This window comes from Lagenorhynchus albirostris, chromosome 11, assembly GCF_949774975.1.
Source record: "Lagenorhynchus albirostris chromosome 11, mLagAlb1.1, whole genome shotgun sequence".
NCBI lineage: Eukaryota > Metazoa > Chordata > Mammalia > Artiodactyla > Delphinidae > Lagenorhynchus > Lagenorhynchus albirostris.
In genome coordinates this window covers 41,774,449-41,789,109 of record NC_083105.1, presented here as the reverse complement: position 1 = coordinate 41,789,109, position 14,661 = coordinate 41,774,449, and the positions used below count along the sequence as shown (strand labels likewise).

At 36.0% G+C, this 14,661-nt stretch overlaps 1 protein-coding gene across 2 annotated transcripts in view; it reads left to right on the top strand.

The window, feature by feature from the left end:
* The window catches only part of ZDHHC17 (zinc finger DHHC-type palmitoyltransferase 17), a 99,149-nt gene that overhangs the window by 24,375 nt on the left and 60,113 nt on the right, over positions 1 to 14,661 (top strand). For both annotated transcript variants that reach the window (XM_060165237.1, XM_060165238.1), the window contains exons 2-3: positions 5,289 to 5,392; positions 10,966 to 11,088. In XM_060165237.1, coding sequence (XP_060021220.1) covers positions 5,289 to 5,392; positions 10,966 to 11,088 — 227 coding nt within the window. The remainder of the gene's footprint in view (positions 1 to 5,288; positions 5,393 to 10,965; positions 11,089 to 14,661) is intronic.

Genomic DNA, 14,661 nt, shown 5'->3' with positions numbered 1-14,661 from the left:
TAGAGGCGTCTACCTGTATGTTCTCATGCGATGTGTTGCTGACCTGGGAAGCTTCCACCTGGGAGCATGCTGCTCTGAGTTCTGCTTTGTGTGGCCCTGCTTTTTCAGACAAGTTTCAGCATCATATGCCGTTAAAGAAACTATATCCTTGGCTGTATTTGTTAGCGTCTTTCTACCAAGCACATCACTCTTCTGTGTTGGAGCCTGTTGAATTTTTTTTTTTATCCCAGATGGCTAGCCAGTTGTCCATTTATACCATTTACTGAATAATATGTCTTTCCCTCCTGATTCTAATTCTCATTCTTCAAGCTCTATTCCACTGCCCTATTTATCACTGCAGTACTCCTATTTTTTCTTTAGTTTGCTTTCTGATGTATTGTAATTAATGGCAGGGCAAGTCCCTGCCCTTACCCTTCTTTCTGAATATTCCTGAACTTACTCTTGCATGTTTGTTCTTTCAGATATACTCTACCATAGAACCGATTCTTGGAGCACCTTTTCTTATAGAGCTCTTATTAAACATCTATATTTGGTTGGTAATAAAGTACTGTGCCATAGAGCAGGAGTCCCCAACCTTTTTGGCACCGGGGACCGGTTTTGTGGAAGACAGTTTTTCCATGGCCTGGTGGGGGGATGGTTCAGGCAGTAATGCAGCGATGGGGGCGGCAGATGGAGCTTCGCTCTCTCGCCCACCACTCTCCACCTCCTGTGTGGCCCAGTTCCGTAGCAGTCCGCAGCCCGGGGCTTGGAGACCCCTGCCATAGAGGATTCTTTGATCAGTGCTGCCTCCCTCTTTGTTGTTGTTTTTTTTTTTTTTTGCGGTACGCGGGCCTCTCACTGTTGTGGCCTCTCCCGTTGAGGAGCACAGGCTCCGGATGCGCAGGCTCAGCGGCCATGGCTCACGGGCCCAGCCGCTCCGCGGCATGTGGGATCTTCCCGGACCGGGACACGAACCCATGTACCCTGCATCGGCAGGCGGACTCTCAACCACTGCGCCACCAGGGAAGCCCCCTCTTTGTTTTAAATGAATGTAAACTAAAGATTAATAGGTCTAGTATTTTTTAAAAGTTAACTAGATTGTATTAACTAGATTGCACACAGACACTTGCTCACTAGTTTATTGGTTATATAATTCCATCCAGGCATGTGAATAAACACGTATTATGGAGTCTATCATCTTGATATGCCATCCAGAGTTTGCCTGTATCTGCCGTATAAGTTTGAGTTTTATCGTATTGATTTCTCTTAGCAGCCGTGTATGGCAGCTGAGCTTGTCCCAGCTCTTCTCCTTCCTGTCTGCTACTTGAGCAGCAGGTTTTGGAGGTGCTTTCTCTCCTTCTAGTTCTCTTCAGCAGCTCCTAGGGCTATAAAAACCTTTGGCTGTCAATTTAGGTACCTTAAGGATCCTTCCAGTGGCTGTAATTTCTTTATTCCAATATATAAAATCATTGTATGTTAGCCTTAGAAGGGATCTTGGAGGACTTCTAATCTAGTGGTTTTTAAACTTTTAAAAAGGAGCTAAATCTTTTTTTTATTATTAAAGAAATATTATGTAAAGCCCCAGTATCTAAAAAAGAGGCTAAATAACAAAGTGCTTTGTTTAAGAAGGGAGTGAATTGAGTGGAGCTAAAACTATCAAGCTCTTTGATGCCCTGATGTTTGTCCTTGAGGCACCTGGGTAGAACTCTAAGCTGATCTTATTCATCCCCCTCTTTTTACAGATGAGGGACCTGAATCCTACCATAGTTAATTGCCTTGCCGGGTTGTAGCCTAGGTAAGAGAATGGCAGACTTTCAATTCATTAGCCTCTCAGTCAAGGACTTTTTCTATTATACCATGCTGCTTCTAATGGAATTACTGCATTCTTAAAAGTTACAATGACCTACATATGTATTTTTTAATTAGTATTACTTTCCTTGGCAGAGATATCAATTAAATTGCATCTTGGTTCCCATTAAAATCAAGGAAAAATTATAGGATTTTAGTGTCATTAAATATTTATATGTTGAAAATTTATCTGATGTATAATAGCAAATTTATAATTAAAAAATTAATATAATCTGTACATTTATAGGATATATTTATTTACATTAACACGGTATTTTTTATGTTTTTAAAGTTTAAAAATCACAACTGTCATTCCTAGGCCTAGTGATAATGGTGGTTATCTTGATAGAGAGTGTTGTCATTTGTCAGATTGGCAGGGTACTAGTTCTAGAGGTGAATCAGTTTCCAATGTGATTAAAAGTGAGAAAAAGAATTTAAGCCCGTGTTATTAATTTTTTTTTTTTTTTGCGGTACGCGGGCCTCTCACTGTTGTGGCCTCTCCCGTTGCGGAGCACAGGCTCTGGACGCACAGGCTCAGCGGCCATGGCTCACGGGCCCAGCCGCTCCACGGCATGTGGGATCTTCCCGGACTGGGACACGAACCCGTGTCCCCTGCATCGGCAGGCGGGCTCTCAACCACTGCGCTACCAGGGAATCCCCGTGTTATTAATTAAAAAAAAAAAATAGTACAACAGGTTGGAGATTTGCTTAAACACCATTTCCTCTACCTTTTTAGTGGGAATAACTGTACCTCTTGAAAATTACTCTAAGGATATATGTAAAGCCATCTTTAAAAAAAATCATATTTCCCTTACTAAAAAGTAGAAGTAAACAAATAAAAACCATATAATTGTGATAAAACAAATGCATTTAATTTTTAAATGTTATTGGAAAAAAAGTCTGATTTCTAGTACATTGGAAGATCACATTTGGCACTGTCAGTGGGGCAAAATGGATGGTAGATAAACTGAGAATACAATTTAATCATTATATATAATAACAGGTCTCTGGGGATAAAAATAAAACTAAAATCACATGAAAGCATTACAGTAGTAAGCTTTAAAAAGGGATTTATTTTTTTATTTAATGAATATTTGTTATTTGCCTCTAAAAGCAACCTGTTTGTCCTTAGTAAAAAATAATAGCAGTTTGCCCTAGCAGATTTTCATATTGAAATAGTTTTTAAAGTTATATTATTACTTTTTGGCCCTCATGTTATCTTTATTTAAGTTTTAACTTAGCTCTTGCTTCTAATCGTTGACTTACGTTTCTTATCTACTTTGTCCTTCCATTTTGGACTGTAAAGGCCTTGAGGGCAAGAGACCATATTTGGTATTTGCATATTGGTTTGCAGTACTGCTTCAAGCCACAGTGGAGCCTGACACAAAAGGAAAACAAGCAATACTAGTGCTGTCTATATTTAAAATCTTTATGTTTAGGAGTTGTTTTGTTTTGATTTTTAAAAGATTTAAAAAATCTTGATTATTGAGTTTTTTGGCACTCTCTTAAACTTTGCACTAGCTTTATCCTGTCCTGGCTTGGGGTCCCAGTACATTGTAGAGGACTTTGTTTATAGCAAACTTTCAGTACATGTTTTGTTGGACATTTTATTCCATTCTGCTTGTAAACTATGGCCAGGTTTTTATTTTACTTCAGATGTCTTATGGACCTATAGAAAAAGTCAGAATTGAAAGTTTAAAAGGTTATTTTCCTTATGGTAGGGGAGAATAATATCAGAAAAAATTTAGAAAAAAAGGAAGTGCTACTGATCTGAGAAATGTCTTTCTTTTAACTTGCTCCACTGAATATAGAGCATAGAGAAGTTGAGAACTGGAGTTCAGTGGAGAAATTAAATAGAACAGTTTTAAAAAATTAAATTGGGTAAGTCTTATGTATTGGTTAGCTTCATCAATTATTTAGAGTGTTGTATACACCCAATATACTATACCTGCTTGTGTTCATATTTAACCAGTTCTATTTTTTTTTTTTTTTTTTTGCGGTACGCGGGCCTCTCACTGCTGTGGCCTCTCCCGCTGCGGAGCATAGGCTCAGCGGCCATGGCTCATGGGCCCAGCCGCCCCACGGCATGTGGGATCCTCCCGGACCGGGGCACGAACCCATGTCCCCTACATCGTTAGGCGGACTCTCAACCACTGCGCCACCAGGGAAGCCCAACCAGTTCTATTTTAATGGAGTCCAAGAACAATCTCTCAAAAAAATCACTTAGTAAATTATATGCAGTATGTGTAATATGTTGTGAATCTCGGCTTAAGACTGATGTCTATTTTCTTTCTTCTTTCTGGATTTATGATTATTACGGCAGTATTTTAATATTGGTGGTGGCATTTTCATAAGGAAAGGTTATATACTAAGCTGAATTTGCTTTTGTGAAACTTTTAAATTCCCTATTGTTGAAAATATTCAGTAATATTGTTGATAGTCTTCTAAATGTATGGTTCAAACCAATCAGTTTCGGAATTTTCCACATAGATTAAATGGCTAGAGTGAGCTAAAGATAATAGACTTTTTTCTCCAATGAAATACCATAAATTTGTATTATTAAATATCAGTGGCCAAGAGAGAATGAATTGTTGTAAGTATTTAATTCTCTCCAAATATCTTTTTATGCCTTATCCTTTCATTTATGTGTGTGCCTGTAAGAGAAAAATATCAAAATCATAGAAATTTGAACGGATGGTAGTAGAACCAAACATGCTCAATTTTTCTGTTTTCATATAAAAGAAGTAATTGTATATTAGTGCTATATTGAGGAAGCTGACTATGCATAACAAATTTTGTATTTTAAATAGAAAATTGCACATAGCATATAAGTTTTAAATGGATGTAATATTCTATAAAGCTGTTTAATTAAATTTTTATATAAACATTAGTTTCTTTAAGGTGTTGACATTTTTAGAACTACTCAAGCAGATTTACATTTTATTAGAATGCCCTATTGTTCTTTATTCACCTAATAGTAGATGCCTTAACAAGCCCTCAGCATGAAGGAGTATAAGAAAAGGTGATATCTGAGAATAATAGAATAATATACCTGGGTTCCTTTTTTAGGACCTTAGTCTTTATTTGGCATGTGATGAAAGTTTTGAAGTAGAGTGTTAGAGCTAGGGGGTTATGCTGGAACAGTAGAAAAATTGGTCTGAGAGAATGAGAGTTGATTTGATGAAGAAGTAGAGTTCTGTGGAGCTAAAGATGAATTTCAGTTACTGATTTGTCACTGATTTACAGTTTTGTAGCTTTTCTGTTGTGAGACTGTGTGTAAGGGGTAGATCTGTTTGAACATGCTTTTTCTCCAAAGAGTACAGACTTCAGCATAAGGTTAAACTTAATCTTTTAAATAACAAACATTCTTCAAACAGCACAAAAGCAATAGTAAAATACTGAAATATTTTCATACTTCATTTCTCAATTCTTATCTCTATGTAATTTTTTTTCTTCAACAGGAAATCAAACCTCAAAGCCATTATAGCCATGGATATGGTGAACCCCTTGGACGGAAAACTCATATTGATGATTACAGCACGTGGGACATAGTTAAGGCTACACAGTAAGTTTTTTGTTGCAGTTGTTTTCTTCTTTGACATCTGTATTTTAAGGGAAATATACATTTCTTTCTCTTTTTGATATTCTCTATTTGATAATTCTGTACTTGGTGAGACATTGTTTTCATACTTCCCTTTAGTTCTTTGTACAGATTTAAAATAGCTGATTTAAAGTCTTTGTCTAGTAAGTCCAATGTCTGGGATTCTTCAGGGACAGTTTCTATTAATTGCTCCCCCCACTCCCCATGGGTTATACTTTTTTGCTCTTCTGCATGTCTTGTAATTTTTTGTTGAAAACTGGACTGTTCAAATAATGTAACATGGCAGTTCTGGGTATCAGGTTCTCCAGGGTTTGTTGTTGTTTGTAACATTTCTGAACTAATTCTATAAAGTCTGTATCTTTGTCATGTGTGCCCAGTGAAGTCTCTACTTGGTTAGTTAGTGGTCAGAGACTTCTTAAATCCCTAGAACCAGTAAGTCTTGATCTTTGTCGAGGAACTCTTCGTGCAAGTGCAAGTTGAGACGCTCAGCACTCAGCCAGGCAGCTTACAGCTCTGCCTTAGCCTTCACTTTCTGCTTGCAAAGAACCTCAAGGTCAATCAGAAGTGAGAGCTTAGGGCCTTCTCCAGTCTTTGTTGAACATGTGCATGGCCTTCTAGCTTCCCAAGAATATGTCTGAGCTTTTCAAGCCCATGTGGATATCTCATTCCTCAGCTTTTGCTTAAGCTTTTTGATTTGTCTGTTGTTTGTCCCAACTGCTTTCCATCCTCTCAAACAACTGTTACGTTAAAACATCTGACAAACATCCCAGAAAGGAGGTTTTAATGAGTTTGGGTGAGGTCTAATAGATAAGCCTTTCAAGTAGACTCTTCCAGGGAACCACCATATAGGTGAAATAATGACTCCTCTTTGAGAATGAGGCTTTGAAGGAACTCCATTCCTATTCTGCTCACTCTGCTATCAGTACCAGGAATACAACTTATTTTTCAAGGCTGCTGGGGAGCAGAGGATGGGACTGTGGTATTTTAAAACACCACAGTCCTCTGTTCTTCCTGAAATTCAGCTGTTTTTCTTGACTAAAGATCCCTTGGATTGCTGAAAGCCTTTTGTTAACTTTTCCAGAGTTCTGAAAACGTTGATACTGCCAGTTTTTTCATTACTTTTGTGGAGAGGCAAATTTTTGGAAGTCCTTAGTCCACTGTCACCCTACTTTCCTGAATGTTGTATGTAGTCAAAAATCAAAGCACATTGTCCCAACTGTATTTAGCAAACAAATTATACTGCTCTACATTCGTTTTTCCTTTTGAGACTTTGCTCCTATTAATATATTCTTTCTCTCCTTTGTCATTAATGTGTCTCACCCTAATGCATGATTTCCATCAGCAAATACACTGCAGCATCTTTCATGTTAAGAAAAAAAACAACCACCTTTCTTTATTCCTCAAATACCCTTCTAATTACGCTTTTTCTTGAAAAGTATCTGTGTGCTGTCTATAATTTCTACCTTTTAAAACATTTATTTAAATTTTAAAACATTTCAATCCTACAGATAAGTATAGAGAAGAATATAACTGTCAGATTAAGCAGATGCTAACATTTTGCTGTAATTGCTGCAGGTTGCTCAGCATGCTCTTTTCCTTATCTCCTCGAGGAAACCTCTCTTGAAATTGCTGTGAATCATTCTCATGAACATTCTTGTACATGTCTACAAACATCTGTAAACAAAATATGCTCTTATAATGTATGCTTAAAATTTACATAAGTTGTATTCTACACTACATATCCTTTTGCAGTTTGCTTTTTAAAAACAAACAAAAAAACTATATAGCTTTTGTGATTTATCAGTGTTGGTAAATAAGGACCTAATCTGTCCTGTTTAACTGCTTTGTAGTATTCTATCATTCCTTATCGAGGTATACTTTAAATCGTTTCTACTATTTCATTATTTCAAGCATCGCATCAGTGAATGTCTCACTACCTGTTCCCCTGTGCACATAAACAGAAGTTCTTCTAGGGTAGACAACTCAAGTGGAACTTCTGGCTTGTTCAGTGTGTTCTTTTTCAGCTTTACCAGTTCTTGCCAAATGGTTTTCCAAAGTGGCTGTGCCAATTTATACCCCCATCTGCAGGAAATGAGTTCTTTTTCCACTGCATTTTTGCTGAGTTCTAGTTTTGTCACACTTACTAGTCATTGTCAGTTTGAGAGCTGTGAAATGGTTTTTCTCTCTTTTGATTGGCCTTTCTCTGATTACAAATGATATTGAATATATTTTCTATGTTTATTGGCCATTTGGGTTTCTTCCTGTGTGAATTAACCATTTTAAATATACCTATTTGGAGTTCTTTTGTCTTTCTATAATTAGTTTGTAAAAGTTCTTTATGTATTTTGATGGAGTCTGCAAAGAAGTTAGTGAGACCTGTGTCCCTTTAATGTCCTCCAAGAGTCCCATCTGCCACTCTCCCAGCCCCTTCCCGCCCCTAGTCATGCAGCTCATGATTAAGTACTCCTCTTCAGTGTATCCAAACTCATATTTTTTTCCTGTAACAATGTGCTGGACCTTCTCTGGAAACCTGCACTTCCAGAAAGGCTATGTCGTCTGTGGTGACTGTGAAAGACAGTGGTGACTGGGGCTACCAGATAGTGTCTGAGAGGGGCTGGAGCCAGTTCGTGGGCCACTGCAGGGTCCACAGCTAGGAATAGGTCTGTATGCCTGGTACCCAATGCATGGGCGGGTGAGACTCTCCCAGCTCTCTTGGCCGTTGGTGCTGGATCCCATAGTGCCCACAGAGGTCCATGGATAGAGGCTGAATTATTATTGTTGGAGGGGGCACAAAATGATGAATGTCTTCTTCCACCATGATGGTGATGTCACTCTGCGGTCCATTTCTAAATACTCTTTTTTTCTTCCATTTAATCTTGTATAGTACCACATTGTTTTAATTATTTCTTAGTCTTCAAAATTGTCTCAGCTATTCTTGGTCTTTTACTCTCACAAATGAATTTTAGGGTTCTACTTGGGACATTCATGAGATATTCATTTGGGGTTTTAATTAGAATTTCATTAAATTTGCAGATAATTTTGGGGGAAATTAGGGTATATATTTCTTTAGGTCTTACTTTAACGTCTTTCATTAATTAACCTTATTTACAGTAAGAGTAGTATAATTAAATATGCTTCCTCATTATTATTTTAGATAGTTTAATATTTTATGTTACAGTGGTATGGAAATCTGATCCTAAATTTATTTTATTTAGATACTTTGTTTTCATGATTTTTTGGCTGAAAAAAAGATAAATCTCACAAAGATACATGATTCCCTAATGGAAGAATTACAACATATGCTGCATTTATTAAGTTACAGTAATTACTTTTCAGTACTATTCACTAAGTAAAGATTTTACTAAACTTTACCTTGTAAATGTACATTTTCTGATGATAGTTCTTGCAAACTAATCAGGTTTTGACATTTTTGTAATTACAGCAAATGGGTTCACACATGTTAGAAAATTGTTTCAGAATTTTTTAGTGTGCCCACATAAGAATGTTTTTACAGTTGTTGTATAAGATCTGTCAGAAACTATATTGTATAATGATAGAAACATTCTCCCGTTGCGGAGCACAGGCTCCGGACGCGCAGGCTCAGCGGCCATGGCTCACAGGCCCAGTTGCTCCGCGGCATGTGGGATCTTCCCGGACCGGGGCACGAACCCGTGTCCCCTGCATCGGCAGGCGGACTCTCAACCACTATGCCACCAGGGAAGCCCCAAACATACAATTTTAAAAAAATATTCTCTTTATAGTAGGTGTTTTTCTGAAATGAAAGTAGTTAAGTTTCTCACTGTGTCTGAAATACCCTCTTTGCCTTGAAGGGGAACAGACTGACTATCTTTACCTTTCTTAAGAATACAGTGGACCACTGAACAGCACAAGTTTGAACAGCTTGGATACACTTAAATGCGAATTTTTTTCAACAAATACATACTACAGTATTAAACAGTCTGCAGTTGTCTAATCCACAGATGCGGAACTGCAGATATGGAGGGCCAGCCGTAAAGTTATATGTGGATTTTTGACTGCGGGAGGGTTGGCGCCCGTAACTCCCATGTTGTCCAAGGGTCAACTGTATATGGTTGATAGCATACCAGTCACAGTTCTTTGCCATCGCTACCTGTGCCCTGCTCCCCCAAAAAGCCAGCAGATTTGAAACACTTGTCTTTTTTGTTAAAAGGAAAATGCATACTCACTTTTAAATGTTAGGAAAGTAACCAGCGATTCTCAGTATAGTTAAAAAGATTTTTATCATCAGTTGTCTCATTCAAAGTGTGAGGTAGATTCTGCTCTTTAAGGTAATATGCCTAGTTCACTTAACTGGGCGCATGTAAACAATTTTCTGACAAAGAACAAAGAGCTGAAGGAACTTCTGTCATCTCCTGTGAATTGTGGAACTCTTGTTCTTCCCTTAGGTTGATTTACCTTGTGCGTGCGTGTGTGTGTGTGTGTGTGTGTGTGTGTGTGTGTGTACGTGTACACATGTAGTACAGAGCCATTGTAGGGCAACATTGAAGGCTGTATTAAATATTAGTGCAGCTTAATTTCCTTCTCTGTTAGCTAAGACACGAATACAGTTTTAATATTGGCTTCTAATGTTCCTTTATTAGGCCACCTTTCCCCCAACCTCACCCTGTGGTATACCTCCCCATTTTGGAGACCACTTTAAGAAATTACAAATATAGTCAAAGCTCATTTAATTTGTTTTTGTGTCTCGTATTTCCAAGGATCCAGTATTTTGTTTAGGATGAAGTTGATGGTTTTTGAGGCTCCATGATGGATTCTTGGTGGTTTGTCATACTTTTCTTTTTATTTTTGCTTATGCTTGAAAATTTCCATAATACAAAGTTTTAAAAAATATATATGCTGCCACAGAATGACCAAAAACAGAAAGGGAGGTAAAGGTCAAGCTATTTGCATGCACCTTTCTCCTTTATTAAGCGTGAACGTCTTTCCTCGAATTCTCCCGGTAGACTTTCTCTTATGTCTCATTGGCTTGAACGCACAGGACTCCTGCACCTGCCCTGCTCCCACCCCTACACTTCCTTTCTTATTTGCCTTACGAATTTTGAGGCTAAATTTGTAAATAAAGAACCTGAGGTTGTAAGACATCCTTTTCTCAATGCTGTTCTAAATCACTGATAAACTCTTTGTTACTGCTTCTTTATGATTTAATATTTTTTAACATAGCTGTATGTATTTTTATAAGCTGCCTTAAGTGTTTTGTAGAATAAGTGGTGATATTAAGAAAAATAAATAACTGATAGACATTTTATTTACATTATCCTTTTCTCTTCCACTTCATGAGTTATTACATTCTTATAGATGAAAAATTTTTAATTATAAAATGGGTTAGTAATAAAAACTGTTGGAATATTGATATCTTTAAAGTAACATTTTATATTGAGAAAGCCATTTTAATTTCCAGGTTTCAAAATGGAGCATTAGTTTCTTCTGGAAATGCTATTTTCAGCTTTAAATTTCTTGTCAAATAGTGGTAACAATCACATGTTTTCTTTCTTTTCAAGATATGGAATATATGAACGCTGCCGAGAATTGGTGGAAGCAGGTTATGATGTACGGCAACCAGACAAAGAAAATGTTACACTCCTCCATTGGGCTGCCATCAATAACAGAATAGATTTAGTCAAGTAAGCATTTCTATATTTTAGGTAATTAGTTATTACTATAAAATTATTAGAAATAATTATAAAATATATAATTTCTAAAATTCATAGCTTTTAAAATGTAGATTCTGTGTCCTTTTTTCCTGAAAAAAATTGTTTTTAACATATATCGAATGCTTATTATGTGACAGATACTATGCTGAGTGCTTTTCCATGTATATTTCCTTAAATCTTAATTCTTGAAGTAACCCTGTGTGAAAAATAACAATTTTTACTGCTGTCCTAATGATGTGGAAACTGAAGCATAAAGAGGTTAAATATGCTACCAGTGACATAAAACTGATAAAGATTGGAGTCTGGACTTTAACTCAGGCAGTCTAACTTGTAGCTTACATTCTAAATATGAATTCTACGGGTAAAAGCTACAAAAGGAAAGAGAGGAGTTAATAATAGCAGGTAATAATAAACTAATTTCACACCAGCATAACTGAAGAATACTTTATATACTCAGTATAAATTATTTTTATTACTTACTGTTCATCTGCTTGTTCAGTAATAATAAGAGGTGGTTAGATAAGCAGGAGTCAGGATGATAAGGAAGTGTTAGTAAATCTGGCTAAAATAGTCTCTGGCAATTTGGATATAAGATTTTTAGACAGAGACATGAATCTGAAATGAACTGCTTGCAGGTGTGCCTTTTAAGTACAGCATACAGAGTCTAGAGACAAATAGGATGTTAATATCAGGTAAAAGAATTTGCCCTTAGAGTACTAAAGAAAGATTAAACAATTAATAACTAACACATTGAAATCCATGAATCACTTTCTTCCGGAGAGCGTATTTCCATTTTATTTGCTCCTTTTTTCCCTTCTTGTATTTCTAACCTTTCCTCTGCCTGCAGTATAGGTCTCTTGATGTCTAAGTTCTGTTTTTGTTTGTCAGAAAATGTTTTTATTTCATCTTCATTTGTGAAGGAAATTTTCACATGGTATAGAAATCTAGGTTGGCTGCTCTTTTAATTTTATTTTTGTTTTTTACCCATTGAGAATATCATCCCACTGTTTTCTGGCTTCTGTTACTATTGAGAAGTCAGTCTAAGTATTACACTTTTAAAGGCTTTTTTTTCTTTCTTTCTTTTTTCTGGCTGCTTTTAAGATTTTTTTTCTTTGTTTCTAGTTTTCTGCAGTTTCATGATGATGTTTCTAGGTGTGGATTTCTTTTATTTATCCTGAATAAGATTGCAAGAAATTCTTGATTCTGTGGATTAATGTTTTCATCAGTTCTGGAAAATCTCAGCCATTATTTCTTCAAACATTGCTTCTGCCCCATTCTCTTTTTGCTCACCTGGAACACCAGTTAAATGTATGTTTGACCTTTTCATTGTATACTGTGTCTCTTATCCTCTCTTCTGTGTGTACTGTCCTTTTCTTCTCTGCTTCATTCTGGAAACTTCTGACTTATCTTCCAGTTCATTTATTCTCTATGTGTACTCTGCTGTTAAATCTATTCATTGAGTTCCAATTTTGTTTATTTTTTAGTTCTAGAATTTTAATTTTTTTTTTAAACTTGCGTTATTTGATTCATTTGTTGCTGTACTTTTCCATCTTGTCTTATACTTGAAAATATAGTTATTATATAATCTGTGTCTGAGAAGATAGCATTGGGAGTCTGTGTGGGTCTGTATCTGTTATATTATTCCTTTGTGTGCCTGACTATCTTCGAATGTATAATAGACATTATGCTTAAAAACTTACTTGTTGAATAATTTGAGGCCTAAGATGAGAAGATACCATTTGTTTCTGCTAAGCTCAAGTTTAATTTAAGCCTTTAGATTTTCTGGATCACTCAGGTGGCTGAAGACCATGCTAGAGCCAGGTTTACTTCTGTTTCTTAATTACTCCTACAGTGCAGCTTTTTGGGGTCCCAGCCCTTATTTTGCTTTTGTCTGCTTAGCTTGCCTCTTGGCCAACTCTTCTGTATCAGCAAATTGTCTCTAGGGTAGATGGTGCCCAAGCAGTTTTCTAATTTCTCCCAGTTTTAATCTCCTGAATCTTAGCCAGGTAAATGCTCATAATCTTCTTAGGAAATATTTGCTTTTAGGAAATATTTCTTTATTTTGTTGAGCTTGTTTTCAGTTTTCTTTAATTGGAGGGTTGGTTCAAATTATCTAGCCTTCTGTAGTATCTGTATTTTTTAAAATTACTGTTACTTTAATCAAAATAGTGCATAAACAATTTTAAAAAATCAAATAGTACTTAAAGACTTACAATGGAAACAGCAGTCCCCCCCACCCCCTGGGTCCTGTACCTAAGAAGTAACTATCTTCAGTACTTTAGCTGTTTCTTTCAGTACTTACTCTTGTATATTACATTTTTATGTTGTTACTTTTATCTAGAAAGTAATTTTCTTTACACAAATGATAGCAAATGCTTTTCTGCTCTTTTCATTTAATTTATGTATCTTCAAATTTTTTCATATCAGTGCAACTAGAGCTACATCATTCTTTTTAAAAAGCTGTATAATGTTTAATTGTATGGACTTAGTTTATTTAATGGTTTACCTATTGGTGAACATTTAGATTGATTCTAGTGGTTTTACTATTTTGTACAGTGTTGTAAATAATACCTTGTTCACATACCATTTTGCTTATGTTCTTATATATCTGTAGAATTCTTAGGAGAAGGAAAGTAAGGAGGATGAATTTTGAATTTTAATAAATATTGCCAGTTTTTGTGCTGTTTCTTGATTTATCAGTTATTATATTTTGACTTTCTCTTTTGGGATAACTAGATGTCCTAGAACACCTCACCACTAATACTTCTTCCTCTGTCCTCTTTATAGTTTTAGTTAAATTACTATGCAAAGTTTAAATTGTTGTGCATATGTAAATTATCACTGATGAGCCCAGAAGTGTTCTATGATATCTGTTTTTTTCCTGTAGAATTTTTATTTTTGTCAGAAGTAATAGTTGCTTTCTTTTTTCATTTGTTTAACTTTATGTATATTGGAACTAATTGTTCCCATACTCATAGACAGAACTGTAAAACCCATCTGTGTATGCAAACAGTATCAAATAATTTATTGGTTCCTTTTTTGGTGGAGTAGGTAGGATGAAATCATTCCTGAATTTCTCCATCTTTCTGTTCCAGCCCAGACTGTTTGCTCTTGAGAGCTACGCACAACAATTGTCTTGAGACTTACCTTTGCAGTCATTCTGGGAAATCCCTTTGCAATCATTCTGGGAAATCCCTTTGCTCCAGTGTTGGTTTCAGTTTCCTGGATCTCAGGTTTTTCTCTCTGTTGGTTTACTCTCTGGTTTTAGTAGAGCTCGTTTTTCAGAAACTTTCTGAGAGAGAGTGCTTGGGAGGTAAATCTTTTGAAGTTACTATCTCTTCTGCCCTCAAACCTTATTGGTTGTTTGGCTGAGTGTAGACTTCTAGATTAAGCTTAGTTTTCTCGGAATTTTAAAGCATTACTTTATTATTTTTTTGCTTCAAGTGTTATAGTTAAGATATATTTGATCTCATTCTGTTGATCAAAAAATTCACATTTGTCTTGTGTTTAAAAATAAATAAGAAACTCTAAAATGAGAAATAC